Source organism: Myotis brandtii, unplaced genomic scaffold, assembly GCF_000412655.1.
Source record: "Myotis brandtii unplaced genomic scaffold, ASM41265v1 scaffold312, whole genome shotgun sequence".
NCBI lineage: Eukaryota > Metazoa > Chordata > Mammalia > Chiroptera > Vespertilionidae > Myotis > Myotis brandtii.
This window is the reverse complement of record NW_005361955.1, coordinates 1711354-1736791: the sequence shown is the minus strand read 5'-3', so window position 1 is coordinate 1736791 and position 25438 is coordinate 1711354. Positions and strand designations below refer to the sequence as shown.

Genomic DNA, 25438 nt, shown 5'->3' with positions numbered 1-25438 from the left:
CCCCCATGTGATGGCATTTGGAGGTGAAGTCTTTGGGGGGTGATCAGGTTTAGATGCTGTCACAAGGGTGGAGCCCTCATGATGAGATTGGTACCCTTCTAAAAGGAAGAAGAGACAGAGCTCTGTGAGCATACACCAAGGAAAGCTGTATCAGGAGGAAGGCCATGCCCAGGAAGAGGGTCCTTACCAAAGCCCGACCATGCTGGCACTCTGACCTTAATCTCCCAGGCTCCCGGCAGCGAGAAGTAAGTTTCTGTTGCTTAACTACCCCGTCTATGGTAGTTTGGGATAGCAGACTGAATTCACCAAGATGCTCTTATTTCTTTTTCTTTCCATATAGTATTCAGGATTTCCAATATATTTTGGATAGTGGTGTTGACAACAGTACCCTTGTCTTGTTCCTAACTTTAGGGGAATGCATTTAAAGTGTTTCCATTAAGAAAAATGTTTGCTTCAGAGTATTTTGGTTGTTGTTGTTAATCCTCACCCAAAGATATTTTTCCATTGATTTTTAGAGAGAGTGGAAGGAAAGAAGGGAGAGAGAAAGAGAGAGGAAAAGGGAGAGGGGGGAGGGAGGGGGAGGGAGAAAGAAAAATCGATGTGAGAAAGACACATCGATTGGTTGCCTTCTGCATGTACTTGACCAGGGCCGTGGATGGAACCTGTAACCCAGGTAGGTGCCCTTGACTGGACTTGAACCCATAACCCCTCAGTACATGGGACAACACTCTAACCACTTAGCAACATGGACCAAGGCAAGGGTGTTTTTTTTTTTTGGTAAAATATAAATGAACATAAAATTTGCCATCTTAAGGATTTTCAGTACAGTTAACTGGTATTAAATACATTCACATTGTTCTGCAACCACTACAAACATCTATCCACATAAATATTTTAATTTTGTAAAATTAAAACTCCATACCCATTAAACAATTTCTCTCTTCCCACCAGTCCCTGGCAACTACCATTCTACTTTCTGTCTCTGATTTTGATTTCTCTAGGGAACCTCATATGAATAGAATCATACAGTATTTATCTTTTTGTCAGTGGCTCATTTTACTCAGCTTAATGTCCTCAAGGTTAATCCATGTTATAGTACATTGCAGAATTTTATTACTTTTTAAGGCTGAATATATTCCATTGAATGTATATACCATATTTAGCTTATCTATTCATCTGCCAATGGACACAGGTTGCTGCCATGTTTTAGCTATCCTCCTATATAATAAAAGCCAAATATGCTAAGTGTCTGGTCAACTGGTTGGCTGTTCAACCAATCAAAGTGTAATATGCTAATGATATGCTAAGGCTGCTCAACTGCTTGCTATGACGTGCACTGACCACCAGGGGGCAGATAGTCAACTGGTAGGTTAGCTTGCTGCTGGGGTCTGGCCGATTGGGACTGAGCAGGATGGGCCGGACACCCCCTGGAGCCCTCCCGTGGTCTCTCCCCCACTGGCCAACCTCTGGTGTCACTCCTCGGCCCCGATTGTGCACCGGTGGGGTCCCTTGGCCTGGCCTGTGCCCTCTTGCAATCCGGGACCCCTCGGGGGATGTCAGAGAGCCGGATTCGGCCCGATCCCATAGGCCAGGCAGAGGGACCCCACTCATGCACAAATTCGTGCACCAGGCCTCTAGTCTATAATAATAAAAGCATAATATGCTAATTAGACCAGATGTCCTTCCTTCCAGACAAAACCTCAGTGTGTGGGGGCTGAGGCCCCTGGCCATGGCAGCGCGCAGGAGCCAGGGCCAAGGCCCTTGCATGAATTTTGTGCATCGGGCCTCTAGTTGTGAGTAATGCTGCTATGAACATGGGTGTACAAATATCTCTTCGAGAACCTGCCTTCAATTCTTTTGGATGCCTAGAAGTAAGATTGCTGGGTCATATAGTAATTCTATTTTTAATTATTTGAAGAACCCCCATACTGGTTTCCACAGCAGCTTACTATTCTCAGCAATAGTGCACAAGGGTTCCTTTGTCTCCACATCCTCACCAACACTTGCTGTTTTCTGTTTGATAGTAGCTATCCTAATGGGTGTGAGATGGTAACTCATTATAATTTTGATTTACATTTCTCTACTGACTACTGACATTGAGCCTTTTTTCATGTGTTTATTGGCCATTTGTATATCTTCTTAGGAAAAATGACTATTCAAATCCTTTGCCCAGTTTTGCATTAAGCTGTTTTAGAAGTTCTCTATATATTCTGGCTATTAATCCCTTATCAGCATATGATTTTCAAATATGTTTGCCCATTCTGTGGGCTACCTTTTTATTCCTTGGAGAGTGTCTTCTGATGCACACATTTCTAAAATTTTCATGAAGTCCAATTTGTCTATTTTTTCTTTTGTTGCCTGTGCCTGTGTGTCATGTCCATTAAATCACTGCCAAATCCAATGTTACAATGCTTTTGTCCTGTTTTCTTCCAAGAGTTTCATTGTTTTAGGTCTTATATTTGGTTCTTGATGCATTTGAAGTTAATTTTTGTATGTGGTGTTAGGGAAGGGTCCCACTTCATTCTTTTACCTGTGGAAATCTAGTACTTTACCAGACCTCACGAAGCCACACCCTAAACATGTGCAGTTTAGCATGCAGCCGAAGACTCAAGGAGATCCCTATGCAAATTTCGAGTTCTCTCTGCATAGCTCCCTCTTCTCTGATGCTCTGCTCCACAAATTCTATTCACCGCTGTCTCTCCAAACTCCGATCTGTCTCCCAGCTCAGCAATACTCCATACTGTGCTTGAACTCTCCTTCTCCACATCATGATCCAGAAAGCATGTCTGGCAGAAAGCTGGAGGGATTATAGAACACACTCTGTTTCTCTTTCCTGGTTGTTTGTGTTAGGAGGACACTCCAGTCTCAGTTACCCCGATGTGTCTGGAAGCAAAATTCAGTCCATATCTTTCTTGCTTGATAACATCTTGTTCCTTGCTTATGTTTTCAGATCCTTTTGTTTATTTAAACACTGAAAATATTCACTTTACATTGTGCCCGACAATTCTAATATCCAAAGTCTTGCATGTCTAATTTAATATTTGATATCTGTTTTCATTCACTTTGATGTGTCTTTTTAAATTTTGGATTGTGAGCTAATATTCAACTGGGTTCTCTCTGTGGGAATCCTATGAGGTCTGGGTTGAGAGTAAACATCTTCAGAGAAGATTTGTGTCTGCTTCTGTCAGGCCTCTCCCTGGGTTTCCCAGACCTCATAGGCAGCATATACATGTAAATCCAGTATGCACAGGCTGACTAGACAGAGGTGGACCTTGCTTCCCCTTCCTTCTAATTCTATGTGTCCTTGTGCTCAGAAGGGGAAGACGGGAGAGTGGTAAGACGCCCAGGACCCCTAAGTATCAAAGGATGCAGGCTTAAGAACATAGTACGTCATTTCAAATCCATTACCAGGGGACAAATGTATAATCCAAAAAAAAAAGCCTTTCAATGATACAAATGATGGGGGCAGGTGTAGAGCGGAGAGGGTTAATGGGGGCGGGGGGGAGGAGGAGGACATCTATAACACTTTGAACAATAAAGATAAATTTTAAACAATTAAACCTTAAAAATTCAGATTTAAAAAGCATCTATTACAAAGGGAGCACAAGTAATCAAGTATAGAGCATGTCACTGAACGCCACCCACAGCTCAGGGCCTGAAGTCTCTCTTCCAGGCCTGGAGAACAAGGCAGACCCTCCGGGGTCCTCACCCTGCTCCTGGGAAGAGCCGCAGACAAGCAGGGGGCCAGAGCAGGTGTGCTGTCTGTGCCTCTCAGGTGCCACCAGGGAGGCATCAGCACACCCATGGGCTGCCATCTCTGGGCCCTTGATGGTGGTAAGGCTTCTTCAGGCCTGTTAGCTTGGGTAATGAGGGTGGGCTAAATGGGCCACAGGGGCTCTGGCTTTCCAGGTGCCACCAAAGGGTTCCTGGATGTGGCCTGTCACTGCCTCTTCTGTCCTACTCCAGGGCCCTCTCCCTCTTTTTCCACCTGCCTTTTATTCTCCCTCCTCCCTCATTTCCTCTTCCCTCCCACCTCCCATTCAGCTCCCTATCCCCCAACCCTCCCTCCTGGGCTCTCCCTTCTTATCATCTCTCTCCTGTCTCTCCCTTACTTTCGTCTCCCTCTGCTCTGCATTTTTCTTCCTGTCTTCCCTCTCCCTCTTCTCTCACAACCCTGTTTTCCACTTGGGCCAGAACCTGAGCCATTCCCAACCAGTGAAGGGGAGGAGGGCACAGTTTAGTCCCATCCCAGACCTCCATGGTAACGTCTCATTTGGCTTGGCCCCCTGGTCAGGTTTGTTTCCTTGGGAGCGGGAGAATCCAGGCTGCTTCACTGGTCACAGAAGCAGCTCTGGGTCAGAGCACCCTAGTTCCCAAGGACTGGACCTAGAACCGGGCTGCTGGGGGCCTCTGGCCTTGTAGAGCCAGCCTAGCCCATGGCCTCACCCAGATGCTGGAGGCAGGGGCAGGGCAGGTGGGCAAGGGAGGAGCCTCATCCAGGCCTGGCACTCTGGTGGTCAAGGGGCCTGCATCACTTCTTGGAGGCCTGTTTCTTCCAAGAGTTCATCTTCTTACTGTCCCTCCTGCCTTGGATGAGAGGATGCAGATTCATCCTAAAAATCAAAATAGAGAGAAGCAAATGCTGGGAAATGGGTGGAGAGGGCTGGTCTGGACAGAACTTGATCCCTGCGCTGGCCTGGGCCGAGATGAGCATGGCCTCCACCTTGCACAGCTGAGGTCCTCTCAGCATCGCTCCAACCTGGGGCTCCAGTGCACCTGTGACTTTTCTAGGTGCTCACGGTTATGCTTTTCTATCTTCATGAGAAGTGTGCGATTTTTCACGTTCTTTCAGGACACATGATTCGCTTCACAGTGAATACGGCCAAGTCAGTGGACTTGACAAGTCTAGGAAGTTTATGCAGGAAGACAGCCTGCGGTCTCCACCCTTCTCAGACAGACAGATGGGTCTGAGGTGTGGGGTTTCACCACAAGCTTAAAGGCTTCAATCTCCGCCAACCAGACCAGGGAGAGCAACTGGGCAGTATGTTGATAAAAGAGGTCAGAGGTCAGAGATTGTTGGAGATGTGACTCCCCAAGGTCACTTAGCCCCCTGTGGCCTCTGGGAGTCATGCCTATTCTGCCAACCACAAGAGGGCCCCTCAGCCCCCGAGCTGGGAGACCACCTACTTCTTCTCAGGTTCAGGGAAATAGTCCTCCATCTTGTCCCCTACGGTCAACGAGGAGATGCTTCCTTGGATGTCTTCCAAAATTGTTCTCTTGTCTGACTCAGCTTCATCCAGGCCCAGGAAGGAGGGTAAAACGCTGCTGTGGAGGCAGGGTGGGGAGGGCAGTGCTCAGTGGAGGCCCAGTCAGAGGGGGCCCAGAGCTGGGGGTGTCTGGGCAAGCAGCCCTCACTCAGAGCTGCGCCCCAATGTTCCAGTCCCTAGAGAGAAAAGGGCGCAGGTGCTTCTCCAGAGGAAGGGTGAAGGGAGACCTGACCCCTGGGGACCTAGAGGTTCACTGGGGTTGGCTTCCCTGGCTTCTTTTTCAGATTGGAATTGCCCTAACTCCATGCCCACGACACCTGTACACACAGCCTGACCATCAAACGAGCAAAGGAGAGAACAGGAAGCCAAGAAAATAAGTCATCATGTACAATGTTATGGATTGTATCCCCCCCAAATTCATATACAGGAGTCCTAACCCCTAGTACCCCAAGATGTAGGAAATAGGGTCACTGCGGATGTAGTGAGCTGAGAAGTCATACTAGAGTAGGGTGGGCCTCAACTAATATACCTGGTGTCTTTATAAAAAAGGGACATGTGGACACAGACATGCACCTAGGGGAACACCATGTGAAGATGAGTGGTGCTGTCCTGGCTGGTTTGGCTCAGTGGTTGGAATGTTTGCCTGTAGACTAAGGGGTCATGGGTTCAATTCCTGGTCAAGGGCACGTACTTCAGTTTCAGGTTTGATCTCCAACCCCAGTTGGGGCACATGGGGGAGGCAATCAGTTGATGTCTCTTTCTCACATTCATGTTTCCCTCCCTCCTTCCCACCTTCCCTCCCTCTTTCATTCCTCCCTCCTTCCTCCCTTCCACTCTCTAAGGACCAATGAAAAAAATATCTTTGGGTGAGGATTAAAAAAATAAATAAATAAAAGATGAGTGGTGCAGCCACAGCCTAGGAATGCCCAGAGCTTGGAGGGCTGAACTAGATCCTTCCTAGCACCCTCAGAGGGAGCCTGCCCTGCCCATACCTGCATCTCAGACTTCTGGCCTCCTGAACCACAAGTCAATACATTTTAGTTTGCGGAAGTGTCACACTGCTCTAGGAAACTAATGAACATGTGTAGTTACTCCTCACCTTTGCACCACAGCTCAAGGCTTTCCAGCCATTCACTGTATGCAAACACTGTTCGGGTTACAAGATGGCTTTGAGCATCCCAGTGGCCCTAGGGAACAGGAAGTGCAGGGTGCCCATTTTATCGACAAGAGCAGAGAGGGGAGCTGGAGGGCACATAGTAGGTTCATGGCAGAGGCAGGACCAGCCCTTTCATTCATTGTTTCTTCATATTTTTTGAGCCCTTGCTATGCGACTAGATTAAGGGAAGAGCAGTTCAGAGATAAGAGACAAAGGGAGAAGAGAGAGGGGGGTCTCCTCTATCATTGCAAGGGCCCCCCCAAAATAAAAAATGGAATGCCACCAAAACGGGGTCACAGAATCTGGGTATATTCACAATGTTGGCATTTAGTAAACTAACGTCTCCCTTCACAGCTCACCCTGCCGCCCTGCCTGATGGGGAGCACACACACAAAGTTCAAGTGACTTCACAACACTGCAATGGGGCGCAAGAAGAGATTAACCAAAAAAACTTATATACATATATGTATAACCCACGGACACAGACAATAGTGCGGTGAAGGCCTGGGGAGGAGGTGCAGGAACGGGATGGAGGGTGTCAGTGGGGGGGCAGGGGAGGGAAGTACTGTAATACTTTCAACAATAAAGATAAATTAAAAAAAGAAACTGAAAAATAAAATAAATAAGAGCCAATTCTGATCAAGCTTCTCCCCAGCTCAAGAACCTTCAATGGCTCCCCACTGCCTATATGATCAAGTCACCGACGCTTCCCACAACATGCCCTTCCCCTGCTTATCCAGTGCCTGCTTCTCCTTCAGCAGAGGACCCTACTCCCACAGGTCTTCCTAGGACTCATGAATGGGTCCACAGTGGCATCCTAACACATGAAGAGCCGGCACTGCCTCATTCTGGCAGGTTTCTACTTTCTCCTCTTCATAAGCTGACAAGTCTTATCTCACCAACCAGGTCTGGCCTACACCTCACATGTCTCTGGGTCTCCTAACAGAGTGGCTCTCACAGTGCCACCAAACCCCGGAGCTGCACCAAGCCTTGCTGAGAACTGCCATGGCTGGTAGGGGCAGCTACTGGGTTGTGGAGGCGGGGAGGCAGCTTGGGACAGGGAGGTTTGAGGGTCAGCTCTGCCACGCCCTGTCCCTGTGCACACACAGAACTCACACTCTCTTCCCAGGGCCTGGCTTGATGCCTCTTTTGCAGGAACTGTAGAGGTACCCGAGGACAGAGTTAGCAAAGCCTGGAGGCTCTCAGTGGCTTTTCTCTCTGCATCTTCCTAACATCCATAGCCCCCTCTAGACCTTGCCTCCTCCACTAAGCATTCCAGGATAGTTGGGTCATGGTGTGACCTCCACGGTTTCTCTGGAGCGAATTCCCCCAAACCTCTTTTGGATCTGGCAGACATTCTGACAAGCCCCAAACTCAGCACATGAGGGAGAGACTGAAGTCAGGACTCCTAGAAAGCTGAGGGGCCTTGTGGGAGTGGGGGATGCCCAACTCAGTGCAGTGGGGGTGCAATCATAGGCAAACCTATGTCTGCACGCAGGTTTATAAAGCACTCCAGCAAACATACTTCCAGAAGATCTCCACAACAACCCGGTGAGGTGGGCATCATCACCCTTATTTTAAGGGGAGGAAAGTAGGCTTAGGAAGGCAAATGGATTAGGCCATAGTCACCCAGATGGTGAAGAGCAGAGCAGGGGCTCCAGCCTCATCGTAGGACCCCTGACCCAGTCAGTCTTCTGCTGCACCACATGGCCCAGGCCTTCTAGAATCCGCTCCTTTCACCTAATACAGCCTTCAGCAATGGACCAGGCTGTATGCTTCCTGAGTCCAGAGATCTGTCTTTGTACATCTCACCCAAGCTGGGCCCCAGTTATGCTCTGTAATGAGCATCACCTGGTTGAAAAGCCAGAGCTCCGAGGCCGAGAGGCAGACTTAAGCCAGGCCACCCCAATTCCTTTTACCAGGACCTGAGATCACTCCATGAATGGCCCTTGCCTATGTGGCCCTGCCAGTAAACAAAGTAGAGGCAGGGCTTGGATCACACACAAGATGGAGTGGGGTGCAATGGGACAAAAGGCGGGGTGTCACTAGGGACCCTACCCAAATGCCCGTCTCCATGATTTCCCTACAGAAACCAGCACTGGGCAAATGATTCTGTGGCCCTCTTTCTCCAAGAGGGCCCTTTTCCAAGGCCTGTGTCCCAAAGAAACCAACAGCACGGCCTGGCACACCCCCTCACAGCCTGCTCTCATTCCCACCCAGCCCACCCGCAAAGTCCTTCCATGCCAGCTTCTACTGCGGACCCCTCCTCAATTCACTCCTCTGGCTCACCAGTGCCCCTTCCACAGTGCCGACTCCTCCCTCCCCTCCACCCCACCCTTGCCTGCCGCCATCCTTCCTCGGTCCGAACTTTTCCCATTGTACCTAAATTTGTAGTTCTCTGGCATGAAGTAGCCCATCTTGCAGTCCTGCCGAGCCTGGGAGATCTGTTTCAGCAGATTCTGCTTGCTGAAGCCGTATCCATTCAAAACGCAGCCCCCAAACAGGAGCTTCCCCCCAGCGAACATCTGCTGACAGACAGGAAGGAAACAAAGGAGAGGCCCTCAGCACATCAGCACTGAAACTCTCAGAGCCTGTGCCAGAATCCAGGCCTCTCTTTGGTGCCCGGGAAGAGGTGTTAACCTTCCCAAGTCACCCACTGAGGTGTGGCTAAGCCTGTCCTCTGTCTAGGTCCCCCAGGTCAGACGCCCATCATCCCAGCCTCTCCCCTCTGCCAGATGGACCAGCTCAAATGTCACTTCATATACAAGACCTCCCAGAACTCTGAGGCCAGAGGGTGTCTTCCTGCTCCCAGGCAGCTGGCCTCAAACCCACTCTGATACACTGATCAGCTTTCCCATGGGATAGGAGCCCCTTGAGGGCAAGGATCTTGCTCTATAGCCCTCCATGCTCCCACTCTCTGATTTCTGTGCAAGGATAGTCATTAGTATGGATATTCATTTGTTATTTGTCATGGACAAAAAACAAACAAAAAGGAAATAGCCTTTTTATGTTATTTAAAATCTACAAACAGATAAAGAGAATTTGACTTTCCAGTTAAGTGCTCAAGTCTCCTGGGATTGGGGACATGGGGTCAATGTGGAGACAGGAGGCCAGGCTAGGAGAAAACCCCCTCCCACATCTGTGACTCCACAAGGGTAGGGGCTATGGAGACAGGGGCAGCTGGTAGTTGATGGTGAGTCCCCTGCTGGGCTCCGGCTCACCAGAACCATCCCCTGCATCACAGCATACTTCTTCACCAGCAGGGGTGGGTCCTTCTGCAGTGGGCTGTTGAGGTCATATCGCAGTAGGCGGTAGGGGTCATGCTGGCACTGCCAAGAGAATGAATGCCCATCACCTCCATGCCAAAAGGATGCACTCAGATTCCTGCGTTCTCAGCCAGGTCGGGTTACCACTGAGTTCTGGAGCCCCATACAATACCCCCTTCTCAACCCCTACTCATGGCATCCCAGAGAATGTCCCCAGATCCACTTAGGGCTCTCTATTGGTGAAAGCTGTCGCAGAGATGATCACTCCCGCCATGTGACATCCACTAGCCTGGCCCTCTGGAGTCTGTGGGACGTTCCTGTCTCCTCTGCCTGAGAGAGACCATGTGGACATTGGAAGATGGGAATGGTATTCCTGGGCATACCCATTTCCAGGATTCTTTTGCCCCCTATCTCCCTGCTGGATGCCCTACTGGACACCTCCTGGTCATTAAACCCACTGAACTGAACCCAAATCTTGAGGTTTGGCCTGGTCAATCCGGAGTAAAACTGGTCTCTTTCTCCTCCTTCTTTCTGGATGCTGTTGTTAATAAAGCTAATGTGACACTTTCTGGTTTTATCTGCCTTTTATTACAGGTGCCACCAAAATTGTCCTGCCTGACCTTTCAGTTTAAAATGTGAAACCTGGACCCACACCTGGTGTTCCAGCTATTAGAGCAAGAGAACATCAGGAAAGGTTTCTGTCTTAAGACCCTGAGTGGTGGGGCCAGAGGCAGTGCAATCTGAAAACACCCTCCAGGCCTGCTCTCTGCACTCCTCCATCCTGCTGCCATGGCCTTCAACCAGCTCAGGCCAGGCCTGACTCCGTTTGTGCTGCTCATGGCTGGGCAGCACCTCCATGCATTCCTGTGCTTATGGATAATTATTAGTGAACAATGAATAGCCCTGAAATAAACTGAAGTCAACTCTAAGTTTAAAACATATGTGGCTTTGATGTATGAGACTAGAAAAAAGCCTCCTGGAGTCTGATCTGAAGGGTTCCAATGCCAAGCTCCTGGCACTGGCTGGAGTGCAGGTCCAAGGGTGGGTATGTCAGGGTCAGGAAGGTGGCACTCCTGGGACGAGGGCTTAAGAGGGTGTCCCCTGGGTATACACAAAAATCAGAATTAAGGGCTGCAGCCAGAGGAAGATGGGTGAAGACAATAGACTTGAGAGGGCACCAAGACAAAGAGGGTTTGAAGGAAGGCATCAAGTGGACACACAGCTCTGTGCTCATGTGGCATCCTCTGCTCCAGTTGGTCTGGGGACAGGGTCACCCCTTGAACTGTGCTAACACTGTTGGAATGGCTAATGACTCAGGATGATGATGAGATTTAGAAATGACTCTGCAGCAAGGAGGCGGGGTGGTTCCATGTGCCCCTGACTGACTCACCCACGATGAACTGGGACCTCGAGCGGTCTTTCCCCTGTTCACCTTGGCACAGGACACTGCCTCTGCCAGAAACACTCACCCACCTGCCCAAACCTTTCATCCTGGGGGGCTCTCCCAGGCCCTTGAGAGGGGTTTTCTTGCTCCCCAGTTCCTACCCGCCTAGAGCTGTCCTTTCATGGTCCTCATTGGGGCTTGCTGTAGTTACATCCCCACCATGTGGGAGCCCCTCCAGGGCTATGTCAAAGTCAACATGGAGCAGAGACCTGCACAGGACCAGCGCAGAGTAGGTACTTGGCTACTATCTACAAACATTCCTTAGCCCTAAGGATCTAGAGGTGAGTGTGGTTCTGCTTTAAATACACCAGCACAGAACCACAAACTGTGGTGTGTGCTCTGGAAGAAAACAACAGGGGCCTGACTTTGTCTCAAGGTCAGAAAGGGCAACCACTTGATGCGGTGACATTCGTCCTGGGACAGGGGGATGAACAGGAGAGAACCACAGCAAACAGTAGGAAGAGTGTGTGCAAAGGCCCCAAGGAGCAAAGGAAGTGAAAGAGGACCCTGTGCCGAAGTGGAGAGGCAATCTCTCAGCCAGGTGCTCAGCCAGCCCTAGCCCTCCCCCACCACCTCCCCACCCCCAGGCACTGGGGGCTCCTCTGCTGGGCCCAGAACCCACCTGGATGCAGGGTGAGCCACGGCCCTGCTGCCGGTGACAGTAGAGTGTGTTGAGCAGCCACTGGAGCTGTCCTGAGCTGGTAGGAATGTGGCTTGACACTATTCCGAACACCAGCACCTGGCTGGGGTCACGGGGCACCGACAGGAAGCGTTCCAGCTCCACATCAGATACCAGGGGTGGCTTCACTATGCACTTGCAGCCAGCGCGGATGTCTTCCTTACAAATGAGCTTCCGCAGCACCAGTGGGCAGTCAGAGGGTGAGGCAGCCCTCCTGGTGTGGCTGCGCATCTCTGTGGCCCTCCCCCTGCAAGAAGGAGTGAGTGGGCAGGCGCTCAGTGGGCCCTGACTCCACATGGACAAAGGCCCCACTGCTGTGGAGTCTAGGCCGAGGGCAGTTCAACCCTGGCCTCCGCCATCAGCATGCCCCCTATCTCCTTGCAGCACTGCCTTGAATGGGTCCCCTAATCTTTCTGGGCCTCTGTATCCTCAAGTAACAAGCAACTCAATTGTTCATCCATCCAACACAAGCTTTGTGGTCATCCTGAACTCCTTTCTTTCTCTCAAACCTCATGTCCTATCCAACCTATCAGCAAGCCTGTCTGCTCTCCACTCAAGAAAGATGCAGCCCTGGCCGGTTTGGCTCAGTGGATGGAGGTCCCCTGCATCACAGCATACTTCTTCACCAGCAGGGGTGGGTCCTTCTGCAGTGGGCTGTTGAGGTCATATCGCAGTAGGCGGTAGGGGTCATGCTGGCACTGCCAAGAGAATGAATGCCCATCACCTCCATGCCAAAAGGATGCACTCAGATTCCTGCGTTCTCAGCCAGGTCGGGTTACCACTGAGTTCTGGAGCCCCATACAATACCCCCTTCTCAACCCCTACTCATGGCATCCCAGAGAATGTCCCCAGATCCACTTAGGGCTCTCTATTGGTGAAAGCTGTCGCAGAGATGATCACTCCCGCCATGTGACATCCACTAGCCTGGCCCTCTGGAGTCTGTGGGACGTTCCTGTCTCCTCTGCCTGAGAGAGACCATGTGGACATTGGAAGATGGGAATGGTATTCCTGGGCATACCCATTTCCAGGATTCTTTTGCCCCCTATCTCCCTGCTGGATGCCCTACTGGACACCTCCTGGTCATTAAACCCACTGAACTGAACCCAAATCTTGAGGTTTGGCCTGGTCAATCCGGAGTAAAACTGGTCTCTTTCTCCTCCTTCTTTCTGGATGCTGTTGTTAATAAAGCTAATGTGACACTTTCTGGTTTTATCTGCCTTTTATTACAGGTGCCACCAAAATTGTCCTGCCTGACCTTTCAGTTTAAAATGTGAAACCTGGACCCACACCTGGTGTTCCAGCTATTAGAGCAAGAGAACATCAGGAAAGGTTTCTGTCTTAAGACCCTGAGTGGTGGGGCCAGAGGCAGTGCAATCTGAAAACACCCTCCAGGCCTGCTCTCTGCACTCCTCCATCCTGCTGCCATGGCCTTCAACCAGCTCAGGCCAGGCCTGACTCCGTTTGTGCTGCTCATGGCTGGGCAGCACCTCCATGCATTCCTGTGCTTATGGATAATTATTAGTGAACAATGAATAGCCCTGAAATAAACTGAAGTCAACTCTAAGTTTAAAACATATGTGGCTTTGATGTATGAGACTAGAAAAAAGCCTCCTGGAGTCTGATCTGAAGGGTTCCAATGCCAAGCTCCTGGCACTGGCTGGAGTGCAGGTCCAAGGGTGGGTATGTCAGGGTCAGGAAGGTGGCACTCCTGGGACGAGGGCTTAAGAGGGTGTCCCCTGGGTATACACAAAAATCAGAATTAAGGGCTGCAGCCAGAGGAAGATGGGTGAAGACAATAGACTTGAGAGGGCACCAAGACAAAGAGGGTTTGAAGGAAGGCATCAAGTGGACACACAGCTCTGTGCTCATGTGGCATCCTCTGCTCCAGTTGGTCTGGGGACAGGGTCACCCCTTGAACTGTGCTAACACTGTTGGAATGGCTAATGACTCAGGATGATGATGAGATTTAGAAATGACTCTGCAGCAAGGAGGCGGGGTGGTTCCATGTGCCCCTGACTGACTCACCCACGATGAACTGGGACCTCGAGCGGTCTTTCCCCTGTTCACCTTGGCACAGGACACTGCCTCTGCCAGAAACACTCACCCACCTGCCCAAACCTTTCATCCTGGGGGGCTCTCCCAGGCCCTTGAGAGGGGTTTTCTTGCTCCCCAGTTCCTACCCGCCTAGAGCTGTCCTTTCATGGTCCTCATTGGGGCTTGCTGTAGTTACATCCCCACCATGTGGGAGCCCCTCCAGGGCTATGTCAAAGTCAACATGGAGCAGAGACCTGCACAGGACCAGCGCAGAGTAGGTACTTGGCTACTATCTACAAACATTCCTTAGCCCTAAGGATCTAGAGGTGAGTGTGGTTCTGCTTTAAATACACCAGCACAGAACCACAAACTGTGGTGTGTGCTCTGGAAGAAAACAACAGGGGCCTGACTTTGTCTCAAGGTCAGAAAGGGCAACCACTTGATGCGGTGACATTCGTCCTGGGACAGGGGGATGAACAGGAGAGAACCACAGCAAACAGTAGGAAGAGTGTGTGCAAAGGCCCCAAGGAGCAAAGGAAGTGAAAGAGGACCCTGTGCCGAAGTGGAGAGGCAATCTCTCAGCCAGGTGCTCAGCCAGCCCTAGCCCTCCCCCACCACCTCCCCACCCCCAGGCACTGGGGGCTCCTCTGCTGGGCCCAGAACCCACCTGGATGCAGGGTGAGCCACGGCCCTGCTGCCGGTGACAGTAGAGTGTGTTGAGCAGCCACTGGAGCTGTCCTGAGCTGGTAGGAATGTGGCTTGACACTATTCCGAACACCAGCACCTGGCTGGGGTCACGGGGCACCGACAGGAAGCGTTCCAGCTCCACATCAGATACCAGGGGTGGCTTCACTATGCACTTGCAGCCAGCGCGGATGTCTTCCTTACAAATGAGCTTCCGCAGCACCAGTGGGCAGTCAGAGGGTGAGGCAGCCCTCCTGGTGTGGCTGCGCATCTCTGTGGCCCTCCCCCTGCAAGAAGGAGTGAGTGGGCAGGCGCTCAGTGGGCCCTGACTCCACATGGACAAAGGCCCCACTGCTGTGGAGTCTAGGCCGAGGGCAGTTCAACCCTGGCCTCCGCCATCAGCATGCCCCCTATCTCCTTGCAGCACTGCCTTGAATGGGTCCCCTAATCTTTCTGGGCCTCTGTATCCTCAAGTAACAAGCAACTCAATTGTTCATCCATCCAACACAAGCTTTGTGGTCATCCTGAACTCCTTTCTTTCTCTCAAACCTCATGTCCTATCCAACCTATCAGCAAGCCTGTCTGCTCTCCACTCAAGAAAGATGCAGCCCTGGCCGGTTTGGCTCAGTGGATGGAGCATTGGCCTGCAGACTGAAGGGGGTTTGATTTTGGTCAAGGGCTCATGCCCGGGTTGCAGGTTAGATCCCCAGTCAGGGGTGTGCAGGAGGCAGCCAATCAATGATTCTCTCTCATCATTGATATTTCTGTCTCTCTCACCCTCTCTCTTCCTTTCTGAAATAAATAAAAATATTTTTTTAATCTAATTTGCATCTCACAGATGATTAGTGACTTTGAGCATGTTTTCATATGTCTCTTTGGTCTTCCTTATGTTCTCTTTCGAAAAGTATCTATTTAGGTCCGCTGCCCATTTTTTGATTGAGTTATCTTCCTTTTGTTAAGTTGTATGAGTTCCTTGTAAATCTTGGAGATTAAACCCTTATCTGTGATAATATCAAAAAACAATGCGGTACCATCTCACACCTGTCAGAATGGCTATCATCAACAAATCAATAAACAACAAGTGCTGGCGAGGATGTGGAGAAAAATGCAGACTGGTGCAGCCACTGTGGAGAACAGTATGGAGTTTTCTCAAAAAACTAAAATGTAATTCCCATTTGACTCAGCAATCCCACTTCTAGGAATATATCCCAAGAAATTAGAAACACCAATCAGAAAGGATATATGCACCCCTATGTTCATAGCAGCACAATTCACCACAGCTAAGATTTGGAAACAGCGTAAGTGCCCATCAGCAGATGAGTGGATTAAAAAACTGTGATAGGTACATCTATACAATGGAATACTATGCTGTGGTAAAAAAGAAGGCATTCTTACCATTTGCAACAGCATGGATGGACCTGGAGAGCATTATGTGAAGCGAAATAAGCCAATCAGAGAAAGATTAATATTACATGATCTCACTCATTTGTGGAATATAATGGAAAACATAAACAGATAAACAAAAACAGATCCAAAGACAGAAAAGCATCAATCAAACCGTCAAACCTCAGAGGGAAGGTAAGGGGAAGAGATCAACCAAAGGACTTGTACTCATGCATATAAGCCTAACCAAAGGACACAGAGACCAGGGGGGTGAGGGCATGAGTGAGAGGGCAGGGGGAAATGGGGAGATAAGGACACATATGTAATAGCTTAATCAATAAAGAACAAAAAAGAATCAATCAATGAATGTATAAATTAAAAAAATGAAATAAAGTAATACAATTGCAAGTAAAAAAAAAAATCTGAGTCACATCATGTCACTACTCTCTTTGAAACTCTCCAGTGGCTTTCCACCTTTCCTAGAATAAAAGCCAAAGTCCCTGCAATGTCCTTCCAGGCTGTACATGATCTGTCCCCCTGCCTTATCCTCTTTACCTCTCTTCTTCTTCTCCAATAGGCCCACCTTTGCTTATTGAGTTCTGGCCTCTTTGGCCTGTGCTTATCCTCCAACCTCAAGGTCTTTGCTCTTGCTGTGCCTTCTGCCTGCTTGGCTCTTCCCCCAGATAGGCACACAATTCACTTTCTCACCTTCTTTACCTCTTTATGAAAATGTCACCTTCTTTTTTACAATTTATATTTTTATTGGTTTCAGAGAGCAAGGGTGAGGAATAGAGAGATAGAAACATCTACGAGAGAGAAACATCATCGATTGGCTACCTCCTGCATGCCCTCCTCTGGGGATTGAACCCACAATCTGGGCATGGGCCCTGACCAGGAATCAAACTGTGATCTCTTGCTTCCTGGGTTGATGCTTACCACTGAGCAACACTGGCTGGGCTTTAAAATGTTCTTTTTTTAAATCCATAAGTCAGATGATGTCACATCTTATCTTAAAAGTAATGGAATGACTTCCTATAACAGTAACAAGTGTACTTATCTGGCTCCTGCCTCTCTCTCTGTCCTCAATTTATATAACTCTTACGTCTTCCCCATGAGGCTCCATACTGGTCTTTTTACTTTCACTCACACATACCAAACTTATTCTTGTCTCAGAGCTTTCATACTTGCTCTACCCTTTGCCTGAGGTTCCTTCCCCATCCCTTTTTGGGGCTGCCTATTTCTTATCCTTCAGGTCTCCAGTTAAATATCATTTCCTCCAGACTGCCTTTCCTGACCTGTCTTCCTAATGTAGCACATCCCACCCCATTTCTTAGTCACTTTCTATCCCCGGGGCTAGTCAACATTTTCTATAAAGGAACACAGTGCAAATGACCTAATCTTTGCAGGCCAGATGGACTATGTCACAAAGACTCAAGACGTCTGTCCTAGCAGGGTAAGCAGCCATAGATAATACTAAGTATATGAGAGGGTGTGGCCGTGTTCCAAGAAAACCTTACTTATTGATCTGATATTCAAATTTCATATCATTTCACATGTCATGAGAAATTCTTCTGATTTCTCCCCCAGCATTTAAATACATAAAAAAATATTCTAAGCTCACCCATTAAAAAGGCTAGCAGCAGGGCCAGATTTACACATGGCCCTAAATTGCCAACCTCTGCTTTCCATGAATTCTTTTCTTCCTAGCCTTCTCACCATCGAAATGACTTCAGTGATTCATGTGTGTACCTTCTATCTTTGCCCACCCTGAGGATTCGAGCTCCGAGAGGGAGGGGCCTCATCTATTTTCTTCACCAGTGTGTGTCCACTACGCATGAGAGCATCTGGCACACAGAAGCTAGAGGAAATGAAGGCTCAAGCCCACCTGAGTGTAGTCAGGGCTTTGGCGTGGATTTTGATGATCTTCTTCGGAGCGGGGCTTATCGGAGCAGACCTAGGCTCTTCCTTCGGAGACTGTACAGCCGAGGATTCAGGTGGGGCTGACTGATAACGTGTTGCAGAGACTTCTGAATATAGATTTAGCTTGGTGCCCCGCTCGGAAAAGGCCCAGGATCTCATTTTGGTTCGACTTAGTTCTCCCATGACCCTTGATGGATATTCTATGATGAGCAATCCTGTTTACAGAAGACACTGCTGTTACTCTCAGTGGCCTTACCTCCCTGCTGTAGGGCTCTGCATGTGGGCACCCTTCAGTTCATATCCCTCTCCACTCCTTCACTCTGTAGATTCTTCTGCTGGGCTGCCTGCCCTCTATTGTCTGGCACAGCACTCCAAGCCTAGCACGGTTAGCGCATCAGTAAATGCTGGCTGAATGTAAGAACGAATCAATCCCATTCCCATTCATTCATCCATACCCAGCTTAGATCCCTCTTCTCTGAATTGACCCTGTGTTTTATCAGCTTTGTGACTTCCACAGCACTCAATGTAGAGACTGGGTATAAATGCATCCATGTTGTTCCCTTCCCTGAGGATGCTATTCCTTGTGTCTCCAGGTTTAAGTCATTTCCATCTACTTTTTTTCTTACATTGCATTTATCGGTATTCTTTTTTAAAAAAAATATATTTTATTGATTTTTTACAGAGAGGAAGGGAAAGAGATAGAGAGTTAGAAACATCGATGAGAGAGAAACATCGAGCTGCCTCCTGCACAACCCAGGTACATGCCCTTGACCGGAATCGAACCCGGGACCTTTCCGTCCACAGGCCGATGCTCTATCCACTGAGCCACACCAGCCTGGGCAGAAGATACATTCTTAGCCGCCTCCTCCTTCACATCTTCTACTGGGGATGTGCCCGCAACCCAGGTACATGCCCTTGACCGGAATCGAACCTGGGACCCTTGAGTCCGCAGGCTGACGCTCTCTCCACTGAGACAAACCGGTTTCAGCTATCGGTATTCTTACTGTACTTTCCCTACTAGACTGGAAAACTTTTGAGGCCAGGGATCTCTCATTCACTTACCATTTACTGAGTGCTGGGTGCTGGGCATAGAGAGATCACCCACAACTGCTTCCCTGCCTCTGGAAACTCCCAATGGCAGTATAGGAGGGATGGGCAAACAGAAATATTCACAATGCTAGGTTGTAAGATTTATTAGAGCACACATAAAGTACTGTGGAGCCCAGAGGAGTGTGTGTCCCCTTCTGCTGGGGGAGTCAGGGCTTTCCAGAGAAGAGGCACAGTTGAACTGAGTCTTCAGGGGTGAGGAGAAATACCCCAGAGAGGTCATGGGGAGAGCACAACCCCTCCATGCCCAGCCTGGGGGTGGCATGGAGTGCTGTGGGGGGGGGGTGTCAATGTCCTTTTGTCCCCAGGCTCATCAGCAGGGCAAAGAGTCCAGATGTGGAAGGGTTTCCTAAGGGCCAGCATGGGGAGCTCTGTGGGCCTAACAGTTCAGCCTGGTAAGGTAGCTGCTTTTTCTCCTCTGCTGAGATCTACAAGGAGAGAGGAATGGGGCTGCAAACGGATAGATAGAAGATGGAGCTAAAAGGTGAACCAGATGTGGGAGTGGGGACAGAGACACATACAGAAAGATGATGAGACCCAGGAAAATAAGATAATCCTATGGAGACATTAAAGACACATAGGAAAGTGCTCAAAAATGGAGGGTGGCCAAGGTCACCATTAGTAGCTGTGTGGCGTTGAGCAAGTCCCTTCGGCATTCTGAGTCCAGTAATTCCATCTACCAATGGGGAAATCTCCCTGTCATGCCCACCTCCCTGGGGTGGTAAAGAGCTATCCTTGGAGACAATCTGCAGGTAACTCAGGATTTGAAAAGCCATCAAATAGGCTGTCACCTACCTTTCTGCCCCCTTACCTGCTGCCAGTAAGACAGAATTCATGAACTGAGACACTGTCTTCTGAAACCGCCTCTTGATCGCTGCCAGGGCTCGGCTCATCTTAGACAACTTGTCGTCCATGCTGATGATCTTGTGGGTCATCTGGGGAGAGGCCAAGGGGAGGGCATTGTCATCTGTCCTGCCAGGGGTCATCTGCCAAGACCAGTGACAACCAGGCCTTGCTCTGACTTCAAGGATGTTCTGTCCCCTCTGCCCAAGACACAACTCTCTCCCCCTCAGCCCAGTGAATTCCTGCATACCAACCCAACCTGACTCGAAGGTCCCCTCCTGGAACATTTTCCCTGATTCTATTGGGCAGAACTGCTCCTTGCCTTGGACCTCTATCAGCAGCAGCCTGAAGACAGAGGTTAGCCCTTTCTGAAGTAAGTGAATGCATCTGAACCTGTCTCCCTTGCTGAACTGTAAGTTCCTAGAGGACAGGGACTGAGTCTTGGTCTCCTTTGTGTCAGAGGCCCAGCATGCCGCAGGTGTCCAGTTAATACCTGCATGGTGAAAAATGGTGGATAAAGGCCTCTCTGGAGCCAGTCCTCCTCTGTATGCACCCCCTAGAATCTCTTCTTCCCTCCAGCTGCCAGAGCATCTCAGAGGAAAAACTGCCCTTAGCCAGGGTTACATAGATTGACTGGTACCTATGAGCACACAGGCCCAGGCCTCCTGCCCCAATTCTAGGTTACCCTGAAGGGCATCTGGCTCTGGGGCCCCCTGTGAGGTGGCAAGGTAGTTGCTGGGGCGGCCCTGCAGTTCAACCACTTCCTCTGCCAGACAATCAAAATGGTACTGCAGAACCAGGCTCAGGTTTCAGTTCATTTTCTGCTGGGGGTCCCCGTCATTTTTTACCTTCTTTATCCTTAACTCGGTCAGCCCCTTAAAGGCAGGAACCATGCTTTCTACATCTCTCACTTAACACAGAGGAGGTGTGAAAGCGATTTCCTTCTGTGGAATTGAAGCCTCAGGTGGGGAGAGTGGGGTGGGCACAGGGCAGATTTTCTGAAGAACAATGAAGTCAGCCCACATGTCCTCCTTTCCCCTGCAGGCAGGACTTCTGTAAAGGATGCCCCAATTAATGGCAAAAACCTCAACCATCCTTCCAACGGCTGGCTCCAGCTGCTGCTTCTGGGCTAATTTTATTTATTTATTTGTAATTTATACCCAGCTTGCTTCCAAAAAGGATTTGAGGTGGCACTCTGGGCTAATAAAGCATTTAAATTGAAGCATTGCCTCGCTTCCAAAGTGCTGCCTGGATAGAAATATTTAGTGAGGAGCCAGGCATAGGGCCGTAAAAGAGGAAACCGTCGCGCTCTTCCAGGGAGATGGGTGCCTGGGGAAGCCATCTGACAAGCTTCCCAGTGACAGGGACTTGGAAGGAGGCTGCCACCCTACCCCCCAGCCTCAGCTTTCCTAGACTGCCACAGATTTTGTTGATGAGTGATAACTAGTCACACACACACACACACACACACACACACACACACACACACACACACACTGGAGTTGAGTGGGTTATAAAGGTTCCAGGATGGCAGTATGTGAAAGCTGGGTGGACCCTTACACATCATGATACAGATGGGGAAACTGAGGCCTTGCATTCCCAAGGCCATATGACTTCTTCCCAGCTGAGGCTCTTTGCTGGCCCCCACACTCAGTAAATTTTCTCAAGGGCTTCTTGTAGCTCTCATGGTCCAATAATCCAAAAGGAGGCAATTCTCTGAGTCTCAAGGATTTCATGTAAAAATATTTTGAGATGATTAATCCTGGTAGTTGAGGTAATGTTTGTAAATCCTGTTACCTACAATAAATCTGATCTTTCTTCATTTGCTATTGTCTGCTTAGGGAGTTGTAATATATACTGCACCTCCCTGTGCTCTCAAACAGAAGGGATTATGACATGGGTGCTTTTTGGCAAGTCAATCTTCTTGGTTGACACCAATGACTGCTGTCTAGAATGCAGTACTGTTTTCACAAGCTGCTTTAATGTCTGTTTATCTCTATGCTAAATGTCCCCAAGATGGTTAGATGCCTTTTCAATAACTCTCCAGTCTCTACTGCACTGTCAACGCCTCTGGGAGCTTCCTTTACAAACACTCCACCTCCCAGACCCCACACGGTCCAGTAGAAATATAATGCAAGCTACACGAGCGGTTTGAAACATCCTGTAGCCACATTAAAAACTTTCTTAAGCCAAGGCCGGTGTTTCCAAGTGGTTAGAGCATCGGCCCGTGCACTGAAGGTCTTGGGTTCAATTTCCAGTCAAGGGCAGGTACCTGAGATACAGGTCCTATTCCTGGTCACAGTCAGGGTTTGTGCAGGAGACAACCAAGTGATGTGTCTCTCTAACATCGATGTTTCTCTCTCTTTCCCCTCTCTCCCTCCTTTCCACTCTCTCTAAAAAAAAAAAATCAATGGGAAAAATATCCTCAGGTGAGGATTAAAAGAAAAACATTCTTAAAAGGTAGAATTAATTTTAATAACATTTATCTACCCCACTACCCACTATATAAAAATTATGATTATTTATGGAACCAAAATAAATAATTAATAAAAATTTTACATTGTCTTTTCACACTGTCTTGGTAATGTAGCGTGTATTTTCACTTATGGTCTCTCTCCATTAGGACTTGTCACATTGCAAGTGCTCAATAGCCATTTACAACTTGTGGTTACCATACTGGATACCACAGCTTTGGATTTCTAGTTCTAGCATGCTAAGATTGCATTTAGGTTAAAAAAAAAATCAGTGTTGAATTTCTAAGGGTCTTTTGTAGGCCTGATTGGTGGGCATGTTTAGCTCATGACTTAGGGTGATTTCTCTTGGCTGTTCATGGGGGTCTTTAGCTCCTTATGTACTAGTTCTCAGCTGTGTTCCAAACTTCAGAGATTATCAGACAAGAGGTTGCCAGGCAAATAAAGCATTACTGCAATTTTATGGGAAAGAATAATTTTCTGATATCTATTGCCTTTGATAAACTCACATTTTTTACAGTCTAAAAAGGTTATCAAGAAACACAGATATGTGACTTCATACATAGTCACTTAACAATAGTTTTTATTTATTTTTACATTTTTATTGAATTTATTGGGGTGACATTGGTTAATAAAATTATGTAGGTTTTAAGTGTACAATCCTATAATACATCATCTGTATTGTGTGTTCACTATCCAAAGTCAAGTCTCTTTTTGTCACCATTTATCCTCCCTTTATTCTCATCTACCTCCCCGCAACCCCCTTTCCCTCTGGTAATCACCACATTGTTGTATATGTCTATGAGTTGAACTGTTCTTTTTTTTGCTTAATCCCTTCACCTCTTTCACCCAGCCCCCTAACCCCTTCCCCTCTGATAGCTGTATGTTTTCTGTCTATGAGTCTGTTTCTATGTTGTTTATTTTGTTCATTAGATTCCACATATAAGTGAAATCATATGGTATTTGTCTTTTTCTGACTGGCTTATTTCACTTAGTATAATATTCTCCAAGTCCATCCATGCTATTGCAAAAGGTAAGATTTCCTTCTTTTTACGGTTGAGTAGTATTCTATTGTATAAATGTACCACAGCTCTTTTATCCACTCATCTACTGATGGGTACTTGGGCTGCTTCCAGATCGTGGCTATTGTAAATAATGCTGCAATGAACATAGGAGTGTTATTCTTTCAAATTCGTGTTTCTGGTTTCTTCAGATATATTCCCAGAAGTGGAATCACTGGGTCATAAGGCAGTTCCATTTTTAATTTTTTCAGGAAACTCCATACTGTTTTCCACAGTGGCTGCACCAATCTGCATTCCTACCAACAGTGCACAAGGGTTCCCTTTTCTCCACATCCTCACCAACACTTGTTGATGTATTGATAGTCATTCTGATAGGTATGAGGTGGTTTTAATTTGCATTTCTCTGGTGATTAATGATGTTGAGCATCTTTACATATGTCTATTGGCCATCTGTATATCCTCTTTGGAGAAGTGTATATTCAGATTCTTTGTCCATTCTTTAGTTGGATTTTTTGTTGAATTGTTTAAGTTCTTTATAAATTTTGGATATTAACCCCTTATCAGATGTATCATTGGAGGGAATATGTTCTCCGATTCAGTGGGTTGTTTTCTCATTTTGTTGGTGGTTTCTTTTGCTGGGCAAAAACTTTTTAGTTTGATGGAGTCCCACTTATTTATTTTTATTTTGTTTCCCTTGCTTGAGGAGATAGATCAGAAAAAATATTGCTACGAGAAATGTTTGAGATTTTACTGCTTATGTTTTCTTCTAGGATTTTTATGGTTTCAAGTCTTACATTTAAGTCTTTAATCGATTTTGAGTTTATTCTTGTGCATGGCATAAGTTGATCTAGTTTCTTTCTTTCTTTTTTTTTTTTTGCATGTAGCTGTTCAATTTTCCCAACATCATTTATTGAATAGACTATCTTTACCCTGTTGTATGCTCTTGCCTCTTTTGTCATATATTAATTGACCATCAAGTGTGGGTTTATTTCTGGGCTCTCTATTCTGTTCCATTGATCTATATGTTGGTCTTTATGCCAGTACCATGTTGCTTTGATTACTATGGCCTTGTAGTATAGATTGATATCAGCTAAGGTGATTGATTCCTCAAACTTTGTTCTTCTTTTTCAAGATTGCTGTTGCTATTCGGGGCCTTTTGGGATTTCATATAAATTTTTGAAATATTTTTTCTAGTTCTGTGAAGTACAACAACAATGACTTTTAGAGTACTAGCATACTAGCATGGAACCAAATTAATAGGATCGACTCATCAATAAGCATGATTGTTCATCTCTGCCCAGATGAACTCAAAATCAATTTTGCTCTTTGAAGTAACTGAGTTTCCTGGGTGCTCCTATGAGACCTCTTTAATGAACCCTGACAGCTCCCGCAGAGCCCCTCTCTGGTGCCCTACACCCATCAAGCTGGAATACAACTGGTGCTATGATTTTGCCCTTCCATTAGACTGAAAGTATTTCAGAGACTAGAGGAAGTGAGACTTCTTTCATTTCTACATTCCCAGCAGCCAACTTGGCACACTGCAGGTACTAATAAATGTTTATTGAATTAGTTAATGAATTAATGAAGATGAAATGCTGTGGAAATAAAAATGCATGGAAAATAACAGGTGCAACACTTTCCTCCAGGAGAAACACGGGTGTTCTCTGTACACATAACATGGTACCACATGGGTCCCTACCACATGCCTGTCTCCTGTGTTTCCATGTAAAATGAGGATGTTGGGCTGGCTGCTCCTTATGGGCTCCATCAGCTCTGAGAGTCTACGAGCCTGTGGCATATGGCAGCAAGTGCCCCCACAGAGCAAGAGCCTTGCTCAGTGTGACCATATAATTGATCATCCAAACTAGGATACTTCTGAGAGTGAAAGAGTGTGACAGATGTAAACAGGGACTGGGCAAACTGGGAGATGTGGTCCTCCTGCTCCTACTTCATGGGCCTTTCTGAGTGATCCAATCCCAGCAAATTGCCCTGTGTGTAGTGCCAGTGGCCTGCTCCACTGATGAGCCTGGGTCGCCCCAGTCTCATGGTGTTTGTCAACTGCTCTCTTCTAGCTTATAAATTCCTCAGGAATCAGGGATGTGTCCCCTTCGTCCCTTCCATCTTTCTCCACAATGTTGACTCATGACCAGGCACACAGTAGT

The 25438-nt window shown here is 47.9% G+C and overlaps 1 protein-coding gene across 1 annotated transcript in view; it reads right to left on the bottom strand.

Annotated features, from left to right (window-relative positions):
* Positions 1–4461: 4461 nt before the first annotated feature.
* The window catches only part of LOC102249044 (chromosome unknown open reading frame, human C3orf20), a 61557-nt gene continuing 40580 nt past the window's right edge, over positions 4462–25438 (bottom strand). The window contains exons 11-17 of the mRNA XM_014542715.1: positions 19752–19875; positions 17799–18048; positions 14514–14817; positions 9645–9752; positions 8806–8948; positions 5188–5325; positions 4462–4613 (exon numbers count right to left, since the gene is read on the bottom strand). Coding sequence (XP_014398201.1) covers positions 4532–4613; positions 5188–5325; positions 8806–8948; positions 9645–9752; positions 14514–14817; positions 17799–18048; positions 19752–19875 — 1149 coding nt within the window. The 3' untranslated portion in view covers positions 4462–4531. The remainder of the gene's footprint in view (positions 4614–5187; positions 5326–8805; positions 8949–9644; positions 9753–14513; positions 14818–17798; positions 18049–19751; positions 19876–25438) is intronic.